Source organism: Doryrhamphus excisus, linkage group LG2 (genome assembly GCF_037039965.1).
Source record: "Doryrhamphus excisus strain RoL-2023G ecotype Guam linkage group LG2, RoL_Dexc_Guam_v1.1, whole genome shotgun sequence".
In the NCBI taxonomy this organism is placed as follows: domain Eukaryota; kingdom Metazoa; phylum Chordata; class Actinopteri; order Syngnathiformes; family Syngnathidae; genus Doryrhamphus; species Doryrhamphus excisus.
In genome coordinates this window covers 27,848,539-27,870,049 of record NC_136358.1, presented here as the reverse complement: position 1 = coordinate 27,870,049, position 21,511 = coordinate 27,848,539, and the positions used below count along the sequence as shown (strand labels likewise).

Genomic DNA, 21,511 nt, shown 5'->3' with positions numbered 1-21,511 from the left:
TAACCAATCATTTAGCGTAGATCTGGTGTTGTGGTCTGATTGGCAAGAAGATGAGCGAATCATTTTGTTGCAATTGTATGCCGTTGAATAGCCGTCGAAACACTATGGCGCTGTCCATGCAGTGAAAAATATGTCTTCTACCTCGTGATTTGCTTGTTTTATACATATCGCAGAGCTTCCAGACAGGCTAAAACAACGAGGAAGCTGCATTTGTTTCATGCTGTCCAGTTTTATGGTTCCCTGAAAACAGCACCATGTCCGGATCAAATGTTTGGAACCGCACCCGAGAGAAATTAAGACGTTTTCCAGATTTTTTTGCACAATGTTCGGAAGAGGTAAGCATAGAAAAACTTAGTGATTATCATTGTCATCTATTAAAGTTACTTTTTAGGTTGCTAGAAATAGTCCAATAATGTGTACTGTACATTTCATTAGGTCCAATATAGATTCAATATCAAACGATCGGTAACCTTAAGTTTTCATTGTAATTGACACTGCGAGGGTGGTGATCATCTCACTTAATGTTTATTATTGCGGTGACAAGGTGTAAAACGTCACCAGAATTAATTAATTCTTTTGATTCCACTAATTGTTATTTAGGCAGCTGTTTATGGCAAATGTGTGGCAGCTACCACAACAAGCAGACAGGAACTGAAGAAGGACCTTTGTGCTAAAGAATTTGCAGCACTGAAGACCTGCTTTGCAAATGCAGTAAGTGGCTAAATCAGATCCATACTTTCATTGCTAAATTGCCATTAAAAAAAAAGCTGACTTTGTTTTATTACAGGCCAAGAAAAAAGTCAAATGAATGGGGAAACCCTCAACTGGGTTGCAAGTTTGGTCGTCAAGATGTTCAACCTTAAATGATGCTGCAAGAGCAAAATGTTGACCGAACGAACTGCCTTAGAATAGGACTGTACACACTTCCATTTCTTATGCAAGCCTCAAATGTCTCTAAAATGTCATCTTAGTAAACTGCTTTGTACCATTTACCGGTAATTGTAGCCTTTATTATAATCAAATTACATATAAAAACAATCTCTATAGAAAAAAACAGTCAGAAAATACATCTGTACAAAGACAATGATGTGTATTTACCAAAATATTACTGTATTTGTACAGCGGAAAACAACTAAACTTCTGTACATAGATCATATGGGGATAAAGGTGCTATAGGGATTTCTTCAGTTGTGGGCCAAGAAACCTCATTATGGTTGTGATTAAAAACACTCCAGCATTGTGTTGAATTGAAACATAGAGAGGGGGCAAAAAAAAAAAACACAATTTAAGGAAATTTATTACACATTTACAGTATTTACACAATTGAACAGATGAGAAAATGCAGAAAGGAAATAGAAAGAAATAAACACAAGGTCAAGACAACCGTGACTCATGATTTCTCAATAGAATGTATTTTATATAAATATATGTATGTACATTTTAACCATCTAATAATTGATAATCTTCACTTCTCAGATGTGTGACAAAAATAAGTTAATATGTACAAGGTGTTCTTTTATAAGGACTTTGGGTTTTTTTCAAAGCTTAACAGGAAAAAAAATCTTTGTAACAATTGTCTATTTATTTGGAGTCTGTGCAGGTAGGAGAGTAAAAGAGTTATTTCATCTCCTTATCCTCTGAGGTCTGCTTAATCTGCCGTGAGTGCACCATGGCCCCAGCTAGTAGCTTCTCCTCAAGCGCTACATGCAGGTCGTGGCCCCCGAGCTCCAGCAGGGGCTCCAGCCCATGCACTGCCCTGGGCACCACGGGCCTCTCCAGAGCCCCCACAGCCCTGCGCCTTCTCTTTAGATCCACCTCTCCCTCGTCCCTCGCCATCTCGTGGGAGCCCTGAGGGTGAGCCTGGGCTTTGATGGCCCCGTCTTCCTCACCCTCTCCGGGGTCCGCCTGAGCAGCAACTTTCTCTTTGAGGTCTCGTCCTCCTTTCTTCAAAGCTTCGCCGTCTTCTCTCCGAGCCCCCTGTGCGGCGTTTTGGGCTTCCAGGTCTTGCTCCAGCTGGGCTAACCTCTCCTGCGCCTCCTTTTCTTTTCTCTCAACGATTTCATTGTCTGCTTTCTCCATCTCCTGCTGGCGTCTCTCCTCGGCGGCCTTCTCCTGTGCTAATTTCTCTTTTAGTGCCTTCTCTCGCTTCTCCCTCTCCTGTCGCTCCTTTTCCACCCGAGCCTGTACCTCTTTCTCGATCTTTTCTTTCTCAAGTCTCTCCTGCTCTCTGGCCAGTTCTCCTTGTGCCTCTCTCTCCAGCTGTTCTTTTTCCAACTGGTCTCTTCCTGCTTTCTTCTCCGATTCCCGTTCTCTGGCCACCTTTTCCTTCATCTCCCGATCAAGCTGTTCCTGTTCTAGTCTGTCACGCTCCCTTTTGTTCATGTTCTCCTTTTCATCATCCAGCTTGTGTTCCTCATCTTTAAGCTGTACGTTTTGAGCTACAGGCTGATGAACCTCAGGTACTTTCCTCATTAAGGGTACTCCTCTCGCCCCCAGATCACTCTGCTGATGGGCTTCTGCTTTCGGTGCAACAGGGTTGTTTTCTTTGTCAGCTGCTGCATCAGCTAATTTGGCTACCTCCGCTCCCTTGTCCTCAACCTGAGCTTGATTCTGGACCACAGCATGAGGGTCAGCACCAGCAGCTTGTGGAACGCCGGCTCCTGCTGCATTCTTGGGCTGCTTCACATCTGCGGCCAGGACGGACTCTCTAGGCTTTGCCGCTCCTCCTTCTGCCTCCTCGTCGTGTTCCTGGAGGCCTTTCTCCGGCTCGCCTGTGGTAGCATGATGATGAATGTACATCATGTTGCACAATTTGTGCGTGCACGAGTGCTGCATGAGTGCAAGGTAGCCTACATACCACCTGGCTGTTTTTGGTGTATTTCCTTGTGCTGCTCTTCTATGACTGCAAGAAGCTTCTCCTGCTGGTCAAGAAGTCTCTTCTGCTGCTCCTGCTGCTCCTTGATGACCTGAAGCAGGACTGCATGATCCAGCTGGCCCTCTACAGGGACAAGGACAGCACCAAATATTCATGAGTCTAGTAAGGAAACCGTGGAAGTGAGGGACGAATGGGACTATAATGAAATTCTATTGTAAACACTCTTGTCTTTACCAGAATAATGCTCCATTTTTAGTAGTATTAACTGAATATTTCCATAAGGGTGACTAGATGATATAGAAATGCATTTTATTTAGCAACAAGTGGCATAATATGAAATAGTGCTCGGTATGATGCCAACTATTAAATTGATTGAGTGAGCATTATTTTTGTAAAGACAAACGTGAGTGGGATATCTAACACAAATCAATGCAAACATACCTCTAAACAAAAACTATGTTAGACAAAGCCTCACAAGTACTATATGAATGGTTACATTCATGAACACACAGAGATTATTGTGAATTAGAAACAAGGAGCGAGAGGGACGTCATACCTGCGACCAGCTTTTTTATCACTGTGATCCGGCAGAGAAAAGAAGAGCAGAGGTAAAAATGTAGTAGGAGAAGAGAGAGCACCAGAATAATTAACAGAACAAGAAAGTGCCAAAAGAAATAAAAAACAAAAAGCCAAGCGTGTATTCAGCAGCAGTGTTGTAGGGTTGTCCTGATGCGATATTGATATCATATTACATAGGCCTCCATCTAAAATAGTGGTACTCCGATTCAAGCACTCGATTCCAGACTCCACCCCAGCGTGTTTATCCAGCAGCGGCGGGCTAGAGCACACGTAATCACAAAAACAGCATGTGCTAATCACGCAATAGAAGTATGTATTTTTGATATCCATATCAAGCGATATTCAAGGCTGCAATATTGGTATTGAATGGGAAGTGAAAACGGGAAACCCCTTCCGTGTAAACCCACTGGTCTTTAAAAAAAACTGCAACAAGCAAGAAAGGATCACAGCGATGATAAAAAACAAGCAAAGTGAGATGAAAAATAGTCAGGACATTCTCCATAGCAGTAGACATAATTTATCAATTTATGATGTTTATGTGAGTTGCTTGACTGCGACGTGTCTTAAAATGTATAAAATGTTTTAACATAATAAAAATATCTGACTTTTCATGTACACACAGATATTCAAATACTGTATACACTCACTAGCCACAACTATGGTTACTGCTGCCGTTGACTTTTTAAAAAGCTATATGACAAAGTCGCTACTCACCCTCCATCTTCTCGTCTGCTGCATCTTTGCTGTCTGCAGCTGCAGCTTCTTCACCAGCAGGAGGCACTGAAATAACATCAAATAGAGGACAGGTTCACGTTACTGCGGTCACTTCTAGACTTGCAACACATCCGTCACTCACGTTTCCCGGCAGCTTTGTCTGCTTTCTCTGCTTGCTCCACTGCAGCCTGATTGGCGAGTGGTGCAAGGGGGTCTTTCACAGCATCGAGCTTCTCCACATCTTTTAAGGGGAGAGCATGCTGATTCTTCCCTGCTTCTTCAGCCACCTTCTCAAGCACTTCATTGGACTGGGCTTCACCTCCACCGAGGTCCACTTCCTCTTTCTTCACAACCACAATGACAGGCTTCTGCTTGTCTTGATCATTCTCCTCTTTTTTGCCTCCTGTATCAATGGGAGGACCTCCACCTTGCACTACATCTTCTCTGTTCTCCTTCACGTCTGCCTTTTGCTTTTCTTCCTCCAGCTCTGCATTGTTCTTTCTCGTGTCTATCTGGACCTCATCATGAGGGATCGGTGGTTCGTGGCGGTGGGCCTCTCCCTCTGGCACAGCTACGCCTGCGTCAACAGAAAAGGGTGATTTTCCATATCATTCAATTTAGAGGCCGTTCGTCTTCTGACCCCGGCTCAGGTTTTCTTACCAGCATCAGGGCGGTCCAACTGCACCTCTTCCTCCTTCTTGCTCTCAGGCAGTTCCACTGGTCCTTTAATCTGGAGGGCTTCCTCTTGCTCCCTCTTGTCAGGTTGCATCAACTCCACTGCTTGGAGGTCAGGGTGGTCTATCTCTGCTGGCTTATTTGGAGCATTATCTACATAGATATGTGCAGACACACAGAAAATATGACATGACAACTCCTGTTGATTAGTGTGTAAAATGACTTTTAGTCAATACTCTTACTACAATGTAATGTAATGTAAGAGGCGGGTGGATGGAACTAAATGACTGTAAATGTTCCAATTAACAGTAGAGTCTCCTATATCGCTGACCCCCCCCCCCCAACCAACGAATACTGACACAAACAGGGTGTAACTGATTTTGTGCAAAACTACCGAGTGAATAGGGGATGTGAAACCATCTGGACTGAACTAACATGCAGCTTTCTTTTTCGCCACTATTTTCTTTGTCTGCCAAAATAGTACATCCTCATCCTCCTTTCCTTTGCATAGATGCAGTTTTCAGTGGGTTTTTTGCCACAGGAGGTACAGCGGGAAGGTGGGCGAAGACAACATTTGAGTTGGGGTGGGGGGGGGTGTCAAAGGAAATGAGGTAGGGGGGAAAACTGCCTGCGTCTGAAGGGCATCAGTCTTGCTCCATCAATGTCAAGCTCTTAGAGATGCTCTCAAGATATTATCAAAGTGTTATCTTCTTGCCCTGACTGTCTCCCTATCAGTCACTCTGTTGAGCATGGAATGAAAAATAGCTTAGCTCTGTTTTGCTTTAGACCCTCTATACAGGCTCATATTGATTAAATGGGTGTTTTAGACCTTTAAAGAAAAATGTAATTTAGTGAGAAGTTTGGATGACGATGCTTTCCTGCAGATAAATGTTTGGCGTGAAACATCGTCAGCCAGTGGCGCATGTCTTTACCGTGCAGCTCCATGATATCTGGTACTTGCAGATTGCTCTTGTCAGGTGCTGGAGGAGGAGGAGCTTGGACTTTGGTGCTGGGGTTCTGGGCTGAGATGGACAGGGTGGTGAAGGTACTGATGAGAAGAATGCCCAGACCCACACAAAGCACCAGCTATTGACAAATGAGCAAAAGGAGATATAAGTTATCAGTGTCTTTATAAAATATGTGAAATTAAATAAGTGGAAGTGGAATTTCTTGAAACCTGAGCTATGACGCCGTTCTTCTGGATCTTCCTGTAGATGAGAGCGGGGCAAATGAAGCAGATGAGGCTGCCCATGGTGGCTCCAGTGAGACCCAAAATGGTTTCCACTACGGAGACACAGCACAGATATGTCTACTTTGTCCTGTACATCTAAAAAGGTGGATGACAATGATAGAACTACAGTAATGCATAAAGGTGTCATAGCTAGCTTGATGTAAAATATTTAAGTACTTTTGAGAGTCCAAAAAGTACACACTGGCAAAGAGGCTTTGTTTCCTGTTGTGCTGTGTCATACTAAAAGCAGTTACCCTATCGCTAGCTCCATTCAAACTCGCTACCACCATTCATAATCAGCTGCCGCCCAGGCCCTTGCTCCGGGCTCGCATCCTTGGCACCCCCAGCTCCTGGCAGCAGAGCACACAGGCCCCCACCCCCGTCTCTGTGGGATGAGTTGGCCTGGTTTCAGACCCGGAAAGCCATCGCTTATCCAGAGGACTGACACCATATTGTCTGTCTCAGATTTAGTGTCTGTTCTCCCAGGGGCCCTTACCGCCCTTCTCTACAGTCTATTAGTTTGATTAGATACACAAAGAATCAAGCGGTGTGTGTGTGTTTGTATTTGTGTGCGTCCAACCTATCAAAAGGTAAACAAAAAGTCCTCATAAAAAGAATTAATGCAACAAACTCAAAATGGTCCTGTCTCTGTGAACATTTTGGAGGTGTGAGTGTGACCAACAGACACGCAGTGTGTACGGGAAACCAATCAAAGTCCAAAAGACTAAGAGCCCCCTCTTTCATCCCCCTGTCTGCCCATCTGAAAGGAGATAAAAGTTAGAGCTCTGATTTAAAGACTGCGTTCCAGTGTGACAGTCACAGACTCATAAAGTCACATTCACACGTGTCGTAAAAGTAGCCCAAAGTGACTCCGCCCATACAAAGGAACACATGCACATTTGGAGACGTCCACTAAAAGAGCTAAAAAAAAAAAAACAGGATGTACCATTGGGGATGAGAATGCCTCCCAACATAGTGCCAAACACAATGCTGAGGGTGATCATCTTGAAACGTAGAGGCGGCATGTATCCACCGGCAGCAAACGTCCCGTCTTTCTGCTGCAATGCACACCAGAACACAACAAAATATTATTTGATACACTCAAATGTAAATTCCCAAAATGTGTAATAATAATAATAATAATAATAATAATAATAATAATAATACAGTACGCCAACCTGCATGCTACGTGTATATCATAACAAAATCAGACACAGCCAACAGTGCATACTCTGTACTGTGTGGTGGACTTCGAAGCTCACCTGCTGTTCAAAGAGCATGGTGTTGATGGCCTGGCGACAAGGCAAGATCATCATCGGGAAGCCGACGGCCACAGACATCATGAAGCCCACTCGGATCATCTCTGTCACCAAGTTGGAAGGGAAGTTCATCAACACGTTGCCCGCAATGTTCTCTGTGAAACTGACATAGCCGAAGAAGCCCACCTGGAAGAAGAATGCCTCCATGAGCACACCGTTCTCCAGATAAGACATCAATTAGGGTTGCATTACATTTACTGTTGGTACAACATTGCTACGACTAAGGTCTAAAAGAGTCCACACTATATACTTTCACCTTTAGTCATGCTAGCAACCAATAATCCCTGCGTGATAAACACAGCTGGTGGACGAGTGCATCTTCACTCACAGTGATGTAGAAGACGGTGACGACGTTGAGTGCCGAAGTGAAGATGGTGCTCATGCGTTTGACAGATGGCTCGTCCAGGCTGTCGTAGGTCGGCAGCACCTGCCTGTAAGAGAGAAGCATACAACAGACTACAAACACCATCCCTACAACCGTCACGCTGAGGCACGTTGCTGCATCCACGTGCCATCTGTGAAGCCTTACAACCCAACTGAGTTTCATCTGGTTAATTTAGCCAATCTGATGTCACAAAATAATGGAACAGTGTTAGACAGGCTCATCACATGGCTGCAGCAAGTTTGGTACAGGTGGCTCAGTGTCCAAATTCCTCAATTGGACATTATGTTTAACATTAGCAATTTATAAACATATGTGCAACAACGCAAAGAAAAATATTGTTACTATTTGTAATGGATGGAATTTATGCAAAGGCAGTAGAGGGGGTTCATCATGTGAGGTGTGTGTGTTTGTGACAGGGAGTGGGATGACAATAGTGACAATAGTCAAGGCTATAATTCTGTCTTATTTTTCACCATGACTCTCCGCTATGCACTATAAGAAATTGTTGGAGGGTGTGGTTGCATTAAAGAATAGATTTACAAGCTGATATTTAACACCATGCAGGTCCTGGCAGGTTTTAAAGCATTATAAACTTGGCCTCGCAGTCCTCTCTCTCCGGCACGCATGTGAAAAGACAGATGAGCAAAAGGCCATAACTTTCACTGTCTCTTCTTCTGTCTTATCCTGCCTCACATTTATACACTCTTTATGAGCAAGAACTGTCCTGTATGCCTGCTCCGTGTTTAATCCACAAACCATTACACCTCAATACCAAAGTTAATAAATACGGCAATGGGGAAATAAGGCATCTAACGGTGACTGGAAGTGCACAATACTGTGTTTTTATTTTCTACGGGAACTAAAAATCTATTCATTTTGCCTTTAAACATAACTGAAGTGATCAGTAACAGGTTTGAAAATCTTTTTCTGTATTTTTCTCAAGCTGCTGCACCTCCCCTGAAGCCTTCTTGCACCCGTCAAGGTGAAGTGCGCCTATAAAACTACTTCACTAAAACAACTGACGCATGTCAATGCTTGCAACATTATGGGAACAGTCTGTTCCAGTATGACTGTGCCCCAAAGTCCATAAAGGCACACTGGGATGAGGTGTCAAAGAACCCTATCAAACACCATCGGCGACTAGAATAGACATCTCGAGAGACCTTTGATAGGTTATAGCTGTGAAGGGAGAACCATTTTCCTGTTGGTATAAAGGCCTGGTGTCTCAATACATTTGTCAATAGAGTGTCTTTGCCCTCAGCCAAAAACACAACAGGGCCATCTCCCATTACGTCATAATGGCAATGTTAAGTAATGATGTAACGGCAAGTAAACGTGCTTCATGAATGTAATAAAACGTCAATGTGCTGAGAGCTATTTAATCAGTGTGTGAATACATCAGCGTGTGTTTGTGGGAGGACCGCAGTCCAGCACGTTGATTAGTGGTTTTGGCTTCAACCCGCCTGCCACCTAACGGCGGGATCTCCTTCTTCGCTTGGCCCTGACGGCGGGCCAACATATCATCTTGCCAAGTATCACTCAGCTGCCCTCACGGGGCCTGGCGACCGGACACGAGTATACATACACACACACACACACACACACAAGCAGGTTTTCTTGAGAAGCGTGTGCAAAGTCTTGTTCCAGTCCCAAATTACCTCACTCTCTTGCATTTATACACCCAAGCCCTTATGCCACCCAAACGTCTTCTGCTGACTTCACACATACAAATTTAGACCGTCACATGATCGCCACTAACCCAAAGTGAGGAGCAGAAAAGAAAAGAAGCAACCAAGCATGCAGATGGGTAAGGGATGTAAGGGATGAGAAAGTTCTGACTGAGCTGTTAAAATGTGATGATCATTTATGACAGTGTGTTAAGAAAAGTGGAGGAAAATATTGGTGAGTAACTCCCATTAAACATAATGCCTAACAGAAATACTCGCGGGTGTCCACGTGATCACAATAAGAGCTGCTAACGTGTTTATCAAAGAGTAGGAGTGATGTCGGCCATGTGTATTTTTTTGTTAAATTCCAAAATACGTTGCAGCTCGTGCACAAGTTTCCCGTAGTGGCACAGAAGCGGACAAGTTTAGTACGACCAAGCCCATCGGGAAATGGCGAACAGAAAAGAAGACCAGCAAGTGTCAGTGATGGGTAAAGTCAGGTTTAATGATTAATTGAGCACCTCGAACCTCGCTATATTATGCCTAGCTGCTATTACATGATGGCTAAAACTATACACCTAATGCTGAAAATAAATAGGTCTGTTTTTCTCATACCTACTGTTACTAATTATTGTTCTCCATATGAGTAATATCACTACATCAAGTTTTTCTAACATTGTAAACTACAAAATAATTAATGAAAGTATGTATGATTCATACTGATATCAGATTGATGTCGCTATCAGTATCGCTGATATTCAAAGCTGCAATATTGATATCGGACCGGAAGTGAACAAGTTGTATTGGGACACTCCTAATAAATACTGTATTGCGAAACTCTGCCGACCTAAGCTAACGTCTGCATTGGAACATCTCAAAGTTGGACAATTGAAAAATAGGATTTAAACATCCACAGCAAACATGCTAACCACTCGTCCATTGAGCAGCCCTACTAAAAATCTACAAAAATTTGCCTCTCATTCAAACTCTCCACTGTGGCTCTGAGGAATCATGCAAGGGGACATGCATTCATTCAGGATTAAATGTAGTAATAAGATTAAAACTCCCTGCAGGAATTAGCCAAAGTGTGACCATCCATCCAGCGTAGGGACTACAGTCTAATGTCTCGCCGTCAGTGAGCTTGTGAGACGTTTTGTTTTAAAAGTACTGTCCTGTGCGGGAGTAGTACTTACGACTGACAGGCGAAGGCCATCCCACAGATGGGGAGACAGCGAAACACCCCCTCCCAGCGCACCACATTGACCTGCCCTAGCCACCAGCCACTGAGCAGCCCATGTCTGAATGAGGACAGCACCATCTAAGGGGAAGGAGGGGGCGTTGGGGTTACAGCACAAACCAAATAAAGACAGGATGAAGAGAAAGGGGGGGGGATTCCATGCATGTGTATAAATCATGAATGAGGAGAGAGAACCAGAAAAGATGAGGACATGGCGACCTTATGCTATACAGAAACCTGCAAAATTTGCATGGCAGTGAAATAAAAATGAAATGCTACATTAAAAAAAAGGAAGCAAATGAAAGGTTACTCTATGAAACAGCATTCTCCATGCAGGCTGCTCATCCTGAAGGTAATATTAAGGGATTGAAAAATGATCATTTCAGTTGACTTTTAACACCGCTACTGCCATCCAGACAAACACACACACACACACACACACACACACAGGTGACAACGACTCTGAGAAAAATCCAATTAAAGGTGAAAAATGAAGGGAAACTAGCAAGATGTTTAGGCATTGTGGGAGGACGTTTTACAGGGCAACGACGTTCAGGCTCCAAAAGTGGCACCTCCTCCACTTCCCTTCAACTGGTGGTGTAATATACTGGGGGTGGGTCCCAGGGTTTACTTACGGGTGACAGCAGAAGGTTGTGGCGATAATGGGCAGGCACTGTATGACGCCCTTGAAGCGCCACAGGTGAACCCGCTCCACCCAGGAGCCTGAGATTATGCCGTAGCGCAGGGACGACAACACTATCTACAGCATGAGCAGCAGGGAGAGCGATGAAAGAGAGGAGAGTTGAACGTGTGGGTGCCAGACAGGGAGAGAGGGTAAAAAGTGCAAACGAGGGGAAAACAACACACACAAAGGTAAAAAGAAAGAAAGAGCGGGAGGGATAAGAGAGGAGATTTGTGATTGTTAGAGGGTTCAGGGGTTCTGGGATGGATCTGCATCTATAACTTCTTCAGCCTGTTGACATGCCACAGAATTAAATCGACAGAATTACTGTAATGCAATGTGAAGCCTGTGGAAGCAGGAGTAGATGTGAGTAGAAGACACACAAGTGAATCACAAAAGGCTGGAAATGGCTGCTGAATTCAAACATTTGAAAATATTTTACACAATAAAAATGCAATTTAAGAGGACAAAAATGCACATTTTCTAATTGAGTACCTCTGTTCTTAAGGAATAAAAAATGCAGCAATTGTTTTCAGTCACTTTGACATCACACAGGTCAGAAAATAATTGAGAACCACAGTGTTAACGGAACATATTATTGTTATGTTATTCAGATAACAATAGCCTAAACAACATTACATAACTAATTTACTTGCAGCTTGTAATCTGCACAATTAGATTTTGGGGGGGATTTGTGGTCCGTCGCAGTTAAGCACACAAGCCTAGAGCATCCTTTCGTGGCTGTCAGTGTGAAAAAAAAAACACCTATAAGTTGCTCTGGAGTATAAGTCAAATCAGACAAATTTAAATATTAGTCATAGACAACACAACTGAAAACACAACTCAGTTTATAAATGAAACTTTTAAGGGAGGAAACAAAATCCACTACACTTTTCACACCAATGTAAGCCCATGCAGAACTAAAGTAAATATTATATAAATAATCTGTCAATAAAAAGAATTGAGTCTGAGAGAAAGCAGCTCGCTTACCGTGAACATGAAGAGGGTGTAGAACATGAGTGCCATGGCCGAGAAGGACTGAATGGAGGACATCATGTTCCTCTGTAGACTCAGAGGGAGCACGATGAAGAGAGACACTGCGATCAGCAGTAGAATGCGAAAACTGCCCGTCACCTTTAAAAACAAATCATAGGAATTTATTTACTTAATTTTTCACATCAATTTTGGTGATGCTTTTAAAAAGATGTCTCCAACCTGTAAACCCAACAGTTGAGCAAAAAAATTTGATCCCAAATCGGCAATGACCACATAGAAGGCAATACAAGTGCCCAACATCAAACCGATCATACTGCAATGACAATAAGGCATAAAATAGATATTATTATTATTGAGGGTTGACAATGTAGATGAATAATATTCACAATGGGTGCGAACGATGAAACTTGCCTGGTTTCCACCAGTGTTTTTCCTGGTTTGCCATAAGCGTGGAAGGCTGCAGAGACAGGAGTGATATTAGCCTGTGAACAAGGTGTGTGCAAACATGTGGCAATGTCTAAAAATAGCCTCTCGGTTTTGACACCAGCCATCAAACCAAATCAAGAGTTGCACTAAAACACACTGAATCCACTACTGTTTGACTGTGTGTACTAGACTACAACATAAACATCTCATTTGATATATTTAATATCTGTAATCAAGATCCCTTTTGTCTGAGGCAGTGGTGATAGTCTTCTTTCCAGAAAATACGTATCTTACCCAACCCAGCGTAGGTCCTTCTTTTGGTGTTGCTGGCGGTGTGAACCAGGAACATGCACGACTTGTGGGTCATCCAGGAGCAAAGGAACAAAAGGAGAGTTCCCAGTACAATCCCACACTGAGACAAAAACAGAGCAAAGGTTAAATAGACAACATGATTTTGCCTTTAATTGAATGATCATGACTATAATCAAAGAAGAAACATAAAGATATAAGGACGTAGGGATTGTGTATGATGGGCAAAATTGCAAAAAAGGTCCAGTTATTCACAATCCTTATGTGAAACACAAGCACATATTTCTGTCTCTTTTCAGTGCATTATAACACGAGAAAACAAGTTCATATGAGCTAGCTAACAATGCACATCATTGTGATACACCTATTTTGACCTCTAAAAAAAGCTCTAACAACATTGCATGGTTTGATATACATGCTGTGATCATGCATTAACACTGATGATAACATGTCATAGTTGCAATATCTTGCCGTATTTTTGATGATTTAAAACACTACCCAAACTTATTTTCTCTGCGCATTGTTACACATTCTTCTGCTAGTTCTGTCGACAACAACAGCAGCGACAACACTTATGATGTCCGCTCCTGTTGGGATGGCTGTATCTTCCAGCACAAGACACGTGCTCCAGTCCGCAAGTAAAACATGCTGATGACAAACAAGCATCTTGTTGAGTCTTTGTAGCGAAATTAAGAGCTACGTATCCACTCTTCCATTGAGCGTTTAGCAATGGGTCGTGTTAGTCTGCCAGATAAAAATACGTTTTTATGTTAGCTAATTCAATAATAATATCGCTGAATGGTTAGTATATGGTTAGTATAACAGTTTTGTAAATGCAACACTGTTGGAGGTTTTTTTTGTGAGGGATATAGCGTCAAAATATGTATTTCCCATGACATCCATTGTTAGCTCGCTGATATTAACTCGTTTTCTCACGTTAGAATGCACAGAAAAGGAAAAAAAATATGTGTTCATCTTTCACATAAGGATTGTGAATGATTTTTTAAAAAATTTAAAGTGCAGTTCCCCTTTAAGTTGTCCCCCTGCTTAATTAGGCCTATTATTTGACTCTTGTGATACTAGAGTGATATTCGTTTCACATGATTAATTAACTCGCTGCCAAGTCAAACAATAATAATCACTGTTGTAAATATGGAGTAGTGTTTGTTTAGTTAAATCCCAAAAGGGGAACCACTCACACACGGTTTCGTTTCTTGGCAATTGTAAACTACATCTATCGCATTTATTGCATGAATGGTGTCATTTGAATAAAAAAAATGGCGACTGTGGCGCGGGGGCGAGCGGAAGGTTGACCTCCGCGCACTCGAGCAGAGCACTTACCTGTTTGAAGCAGAAGGGCATGGTGAGCACGCTGACGCCGACAATGCTGTTCACCACGTTCATGATGAGACCCCAGTTGGACGCCGTCATTTTGGACAGCCGAACGACTCTTTTCCCTGGGTAGGTAAATGTAAAACAACACGGGGGGTTGCTTAAAAGTTGCAATGTCACCGTCTAATCACTGGTTCAACGCCGGGGTTCGTCTAAATTCCGGGGTTCTGCAACTCCTTCGCCTAGCAGTGACGTGGCGCTGTTGGGATAATACACAAAACAACTAAATGTACACGATGCATACCACGATATGCGTTTCCTGTATAGTACATTGACGTGTACTTCAACATTAGAATTAAAAACAAAATAGTTCAAACAATTAAAACGTCAAGATAGCAACTTTACCGTTTGTAATTTCACCACCGCGTCGCCCCTGGTTATGTGATCATTTGTATTGTCGTGTCATTCATCAGTCAGTTTAGCTGAATAATAGTGGAAAAACACAAAAAATGTATGTTGAGCCACGGATTTATAGCAACTCCGCCCGAAGTATTACATGTAATGTGAGGCGTGTTTTTTTTCCCTCCCTGCCCTCGTAACCAGGAAGTGATTGTAAACGAGGAAGGGGATGGACGAAGACAACACAGCTTGCAGGTTTCTACACCCGTTAAACTAGTGGACGCCCTCTAGTGGCCATTTAGCGGTTGCACATTGATAGTTGATTCTACTGGTCTTCACTTTTGTTGTAAAAATATACAATAATCATTTATCCTGGCCTGTCTGACTCATATTATACTTATATTATAGTTTATATAATACTTCATTTTGAGAACTTATTCTACATATTGGTTCCGATTTGTCATTTTATTATTTTAAGAGTTAAAGCTTCATCAGTTAATCACTGTAGTAATTTCATGTCTAAACATATTAAATAAATATAGAATTAGCACTTTTGATTATTAGATTGTGCTTTTTTGCTGTTAGGGGATTTCAATATTATTATCTGACAAAGTACTAGAATACTTCCTCCACCGCTGACTGGCTTTGTAATCATAACATTAATGTATATACATGGATCCTGTTTTTCCAGCTTGCAGATTCCATTCAGGAAAGGGAAATAAGGAGGGGGTGGTGCAGAAGCTAAAGGTGTGTGTGAGAAAAAGAATAAAACAGAACACTTTGGTGACATCAGGAAAAAAAATATGAAACAACCCCAGCTCCTTAAATGTTACTTGAAAAGGTTTGATGCCCTGTCTGATAGGAGGCTATTGTTTTGTTTGCTATAGGAGTTTCACAATAGGAGTGTAGCTAATTTGACGCTATAGCCCTCACAAAAAAATGCCGACAGTGATCCATTTACATAAATGTAGATGTTTAGTATACTTGTATCATACAGTGAGTTAATATGAGCTAGCTAGCAATGTACACAATTGGGATACACCACAAAAAAACACATTTATAGAAGTAGAGTCTTTTTTTGTGTCTCTATTTGACCACATTCCCCCCTTTTCCATGACTTGTATTGTACACTGTTCTACATAGATACATAAATTAGATTAAACTGCCTTGTGACTATGTTTGTGTGTGTAAGCATGCATGTGTGTGTGTGTGTGTGATCAGAGATGTTAAGACAGGAAAGCCCTGCTCCTGGTGCACCAATGACCCCTTAAAATCAATGTGACAGACCAGTTGATTGGCTGGAGGGTCCTGTCTCTCTACCCCTAATCCTTCAAGGTAGGCCCTTGACCAGGCCTGCTGCGTTTAACCGTGTGAGCGCGCGTGCACGTCTGTGTGCGCATCGGTGCGCTTGAATTTGTGTCTTTCCACACCTAACCCTTCAGGATAGACCAAAAGCCATGCGTTGGGGTATTAGTGCAGTTACAGGGGTCGGGCCTGTGTGTGTATGTGTGCACATTCTTCACAGTACTTCAATGAAAAGTGCATAGAGTACCTATGTGTATTCCGTGAAGCAGTCATGTGTTTAGAAGTGGTAGTGGGTTATCAGGGCGAGAGGCAAGGGGGCACATTTTAGGGCAGATTTGGACGGATAACCCACTTTGGGTGAAATTAGACACAGGCATCTGGATTTGACCCAGGGTCCTCGCTGTGACCCGCTAGGTCGCTCGGGGGTCACGGGGCACAAAGCAGAGCAGTGACCCCACACAGGTCAAGCATGCGGGTGGCTGAAAGGACGCCTTTGTGGGGCCTGGCATGCTCAGCATTTCCCATGAGCACCAGGGGACCATGTCTGCCCAGGAAACGAGAGTGGAGAGGCGACGAGACAAGGTGTGCGTGTGTGTGTGTGTGGAAACCATAATGGATTTGTGTTTAGATTTCATCTTGCTTGATATGTGATTATCTCTGACAGGATGCCTTGATTTTTATTTGCTACCTTCCATGTGGTTGTGTTTGATTTTTCCGCATTCCGGGAAAGATTTTGTTTGTGTCTGTTGGAAACTTTGACACGCCAACTCGTGTTTTAATCCCATCCCAAATAATCACACACTCCTTGATGGTAGGGGAAAAACAAAGCCATCCGTGGTCCTTTTATACCCCTTCCAATCCAGATTCCCTTAGCGTCTAAAAAAAAAAAAAAATCTTGTCAAGGACTTAATTCTCGCGTCTGTTGATGTGCCGGTGAGAGGGAGATGTGCGCCGATTTGCGGTTTGCCTGTGGTCGCCACCTTGTGTACATCTGTTAGCGGCTCCTTAATGAGAGCGTGCACGTCGCCTCCAGTCCTTGTGTGTGGCCCTCAGAGAGGCAGAGAGGAGCCCCCTGCTCCAGTAATCACATTTAATTACACACCAGCATTAGACGGCCGATGAATAGGGTTTTTTAGACAGGCCTCTCACACTGGAATTGGCCGCATCCCGCCGAACATTGCCTACCTTTGTCCCGGCCTTCCCTTTATCTTCTATTAAGACTTTGTCATTCGACCATCAGCAAAGCACTACAGTCTAGCACTAACAACTGCTGGGCTAATGCTACACATTAAGAGCTGCAAGGTAAGGGGGACAATGGACGTTTTCTTGGCTGAACGGCGTGTGTCGGCTCCATTAATGAGGCAAATGGACCACACATTAGACTCATCAGTAATCACATCACCCCAACATACCACATAAAGGCCCTACTGTAGATATAAAATCTTGCTAAGGTGAGGTTTATGATAATAAAAAAAAACTACTAAAGTGGAAGTGCAGAATGAGAGTGTGCACTGTGAAATAATTTTTTTTTTTTTTTAAAGATGTTGTGTGGCGCTGAGAGAGACGCCAGGTCGCCATCTGTGCACAATGCGTACACCGCGTTCATTTCCGTGTTCATATCATCCTCCCATCACCGTGTTTACATGCACAATTCTGTTCTCCCTCCAATATAATGTACCTGACGTTTGGTCAACATATGGTTTACCTCTAACGTCAACAGATGAAACCGCTTTATCAATGCTTGTGAACACACCAAAAAAAACATACGTTTAACCTATTTAGTGACGCATCCTTTCTCATTTGTCTTCCAGATTTCTTGCCTGTGCGTCAAGGATCAACTCGTATCGACGGAAACCATCAACTCATCCAACAGGTATTCAATAGGATGTCATACAAAATGTGACATACTATTTTTTTTTCAGCTGTATCAGCATCATCGCATCTCCGGTTCATTTTCATCCATGGCTTAAAATCTATGGTTATATTTCCAACTAGAAACGAGATCTCAGACCCTTAGCTCACCTTGGAATCTTACTAAATACTCGTAAGAACTGACCTCTACATCACTTTGGCAGCAGAAAGGCCCTATTTTCTACAGTAGAACACCATTTAGCGATGGAAACCTTCCTCGTTTGCCCTCTGACTGGCACACACACACACACACACACACACACACACACACACACACACACACACTGACCATAAATCCAGTTTGTTTTTCAAAGGCCAGACTCATAAAGAGAAGAGGTGACAGAGCAGCACTGATGGGTCAATACAGCCCCTCTCACTACACACACACACACACACACACACACTCACTAGATGCATGTCCACAAACACACACAAACATGTCAAATGCCAAATTTGCATGAGAACACACTCACTTTTATTCATATATGCTTATTTTCTACTTGCACACAAACATCCATGTGGTCAGTGTGTTGTGAATAGTCTGCTTGAGTGGAACAGAATGACTTTGTGGATTCATGCTGGCTTTCCTCTATTAAATCTAGAAAACTTGCAATGTACGAGTGTGGTGAAGTTCCACAACCTGTGTGTGCACGTGTTATAAAACTCTTGTTACTAATGATCTATTGCTGCAATATCTGTGTCCCCTCTGTGTGTGTTTGTGCATCCGTGTTGTTTGCATGTGAGGGTGTCCATGTGGGCGTGCAGCTGCGTGATCCAGAGCTTCCAATTTTTTTTTTTTTTTATTTTTTTTTTTGCAGCATGTAGGTTTTGGCACACAGAGGGTGGGAATTCCTTCACATTCAGATCAAGACAGAGGAAGGTCTCACTGGTGACTCCACACGGCTGCAAAGCTCTGACACAGGGGAGTGATAATTTATTGTCCTCCTGGGCTGCAACTAAAGGGGACTCGGTAAAGTGGTGGAAATGGGGCGGCCTGCATACAGTATCTCTCTTTGTAAATGACGCTTGCGTTCAAAACCCGATTTGAAATGATTCTATAGAGTTTTATACATGGATGACCAGACTATCTCTGTTATAGTATTAAATGGGACCTATTCTGTTTGATTTTGGCCCACTAGTCTTTGCAGAATTGTTGTCATTCAGCCACATTGGAAGGAGTGAAGCGCCTTTTGAAGGTCATGCCACAGCATCTCAATAGGATTCAGATCACTCCAAAGTCTTCTTCAGAGGTGGACTTGCTGGTGTGTTTTGGAACCCAAGTTGTTTTCAGCTTGAGGTCACAAACTGATAGACTCCTTCAGGATTTTTTTTGGTTGACGGCAGAATTCCTGATTTCGTTTATCACAGCAACTCTCCCAAGTCTTGAAGCAGCAACACAACCCCAGACCATCGCACTACCGCCACCATATTTTACTGTTGCAGTGATGTTGTTTTTCTGAAATACAGTGTTCCTTTTAAGCCAGGTTAACTGGAACACACCTTCCAAAAACTTCAACTTTTGTCTTGCTGGACCGCAGAGTATTTTCCCAAAGGTCTTGAGGATCATCGAGATGTTTTATGGCAAAATTGAGACAAGCCTTAATGGGTTTTTTTTTTGTTCAGCAGTGGTTATTGTCTTGGAACTCTGCCATGAAGGCTATTTTTACCCAGTGTCATGAACACGGACATTAACTGAGGCAAGTGAGACCCGCAGGTCTTTGGTTGTTGTTGTGGGGTCTTTTGTGACCTCTTGGATGAGTCAGCGCTGCACTCTTGGGGTCATTTTTGTTGGCCCAGCCAGTGACTTTTGCGCACAGGACAGTCAAATGGGGGGGGGCAGCTGTCATTGAGTCAAACAGACTTGCCTCCCAATCTGTTCAGCAACAAAATGCATCCTAAAGAATTTGGAAGCGTTTCCAGATTTCAGCCTCGGACCTTGTGAGACTCTCCGACACTCACTCAGACGTCGACATCGCTTTCAACATTCCTCCCATTTCTTTTTCTTCCCTCCCCCTGTGCGGTGTATACTACCCCCCCCCCTCCCGCACCTTCCTGGCTCCCTTTTTTCATATGCCCTCCCCGCCTCTGCTTGTTCTCCCTTCCTCTTCCTTTCTTCTCTTCTCATCGAAATTCAGCCCTCGCCGTGGACGCCTTTGATCTCGCCTTCCTGCATGTATGAAAGCCGCTGGGCGGGCCAAGCGTGTTTTTTTTCCTTTTTCTTTTTCTGCAGTGGGCAGATAGCAAGTAGGATAAGGACGGCAGAAGTGGACTGGGCCGGGGCTGCAGGGAGCGGAATGGGAACGCTGAGAAGAGAAGAAGAGGAGAGACTAATAGTGGTGAGGAGAAGAAAGGACACGTGCGCTCCTCGTGATCTTCTGCCTCTGCACAAGAGAGCAGCTATTTAGCGGAGGCCACACATTATGGCCACTTTATTTACTCTCCTTGTGCCAAGCTGTCGGCCAAGAACAGCAAACCGGCTTACAAAAAGGCCCTGTCTTTTGCATATAGATAATAAATGCCACTATGCACTCTCTGCTCAACATGTGGTCACATTTAGATATGAGCCACCTTTAATCCCCCCCTCAGGCCACGCATACGTAGGTCCAGTCCACACATCCACATCCCGACATCAGAAAGGTCAGCAGGCTTATACCCGGGCTGTCCTGAGGCCAGGCCAAGCGACCAGGCAGACCCCCACAATGCATCTCCTCTCCACTGACTATACCCCGCTGACCTTTAAGGCGACTCTCATTGCTGCCAGACCTCCGACAGACTGCAGCTCCTTTAGAAAAATCACCAGGGAATCTTTTTTTTTTGGAAAGGGGGTGAATACGACGAACCCAGGGAGTTTTGTATGAAAGAACTATATTTTTTATGTTGTTAAATTGAGCTCAGTAATTTTATTGCATTGTACGTCAATTTTTTTTAACTTCAATGGACATGGAATTTATAGCGCTAAAATGTTTACAGGCCCCAGAATCAGAATTTGGGACTTACTCTACATTGATGCCCATTTTTTTTATCAAAACATTTTTTAATCAAAAAAAATAATTCTGTATTATATATAAATCACAACAACAGTTATGTCATGGCACACACACACACACACATATGAAGGTCACACTTAAAGATAAAAACAGAGAACCAACTGAAACCCCACATGAGAGATTACTTGGCGACAGAGGCAAGGAAAAATTCCCTCTGGGGAAGAAACCGTGACCAGGACCCAGGCTCCGCGGGGCGGCCGTCTGTCTCGAACGGTCGTGTTGAGATAGAAAAAAAAATAGAGTAAAGGAAACGTATGAAAGCCTTTCTAAATGTTCATCATAGCGACACAATAGTTTTACCTTGAGAATCTGCATTCCACGTTCCTTCTCCAGAGTTCCTCACGTTCACAAGCCGCTGCAAGTTGTGTGTTTGTGCGTCTGCTGACAGTACAGTCGGCGACATGACGCCCCCCCCCCTTTCT

At 43.3% G+C, this 21,511-nt stretch overlaps 2 protein-coding genes and 1 long non-coding RNA gene across 7 annotated transcripts; 2 read left to right on the top strand and 1 right to left on the bottom strand.

The window, feature by feature from the left end:
• The first annotated feature begins 73 nt into the window (after positions 1 to 73).
• ndufaf8 (NADH:ubiquinone oxidoreductase complex assembly factor 8) lies at positions 74 to 1,646 on the top strand. The gene is made up of 3 exons (XM_058062116.2): positions 74 to 335; positions 601 to 711; positions 788 to 1,646. Exons 1-3 carry the CDS (start codon positions 255 to 257, stop codon positions 806 to 808), a joined length of 213 nt encoding a protein of 70 aa, XP_057918099.2. The 5' UTR covers positions 74 to 254; the 3' UTR covers positions 809 to 1,646.
• Positions 970 to 15,047, bottom strand: slc38a10 (solute carrier family 38 member 10). Of its 4 annotated transcripts, none has more exons than XM_058062112.2 (18): positions 14,833 to 15,047; positions 14,437 to 14,686; positions 13,081 to 13,198; positions 12,772 to 12,817; positions 12,580 to 12,673; positions 12,355 to 12,498; positions 11,318 to 11,442; positions 7,722 to 7,824; positions 7,337 to 7,519; positions 7,021 to 7,132; positions 6,021 to 6,127; positions 5,776 to 5,929; positions 4,829 to 4,996; positions 4,311 to 4,745; positions 4,169 to 4,234; positions 3,432 to 3,452; positions 2,858 to 2,998; positions 970 to 2,771 (listed from the first exon to the last, which is right to left on the bottom strand). In XM_058062112.2, the coding sequence occupies exons 2-18, from the start codon at positions 14,524 to 14,526 to the stop codon at positions 1,618 to 1,620; spliced, it is 3,261 nt and encodes a 1,086-aa protein (XP_057918095.2). In that variant the 5' UTR covers positions 14,527 to 14,686; positions 14,833 to 15,047; the 3' UTR covers positions 970 to 1,617. The 4 variants fall into 4 exon arrangements, with proteins under 4 accessions (XP_057918095.2, XP_057918096.2, XP_057918097.2 ...); XM_058062113.2 differs by lacking the exon at positions 11,318 to 11,442 and adding an exon at positions 10,639 to 10,763; XM_058062114.2 differs by having other exon boundaries at positions 14,437 to 14,552.
• Positions 14,248 to 19,063, top strand: LOC131109771 (uncharacterized). 2 transcript variants are annotated; one of them, XR_013627022.1, is made up of 3 exons: positions 14,248 to 14,556; positions 17,943 to 18,004; positions 18,861 to 19,063. It is a non-coding gene; the product is annotated as an uncharacterized LOC131109771 (long non-coding RNA). The 2 variants fall into 2 exon arrangements; XR_009120784.2 differs by having other exon boundaries at positions 14,253 to 14,556; positions 18,868 to 19,063.
• Positions 19,064 to 21,511: the final 2,448 nt, after the last annotated feature.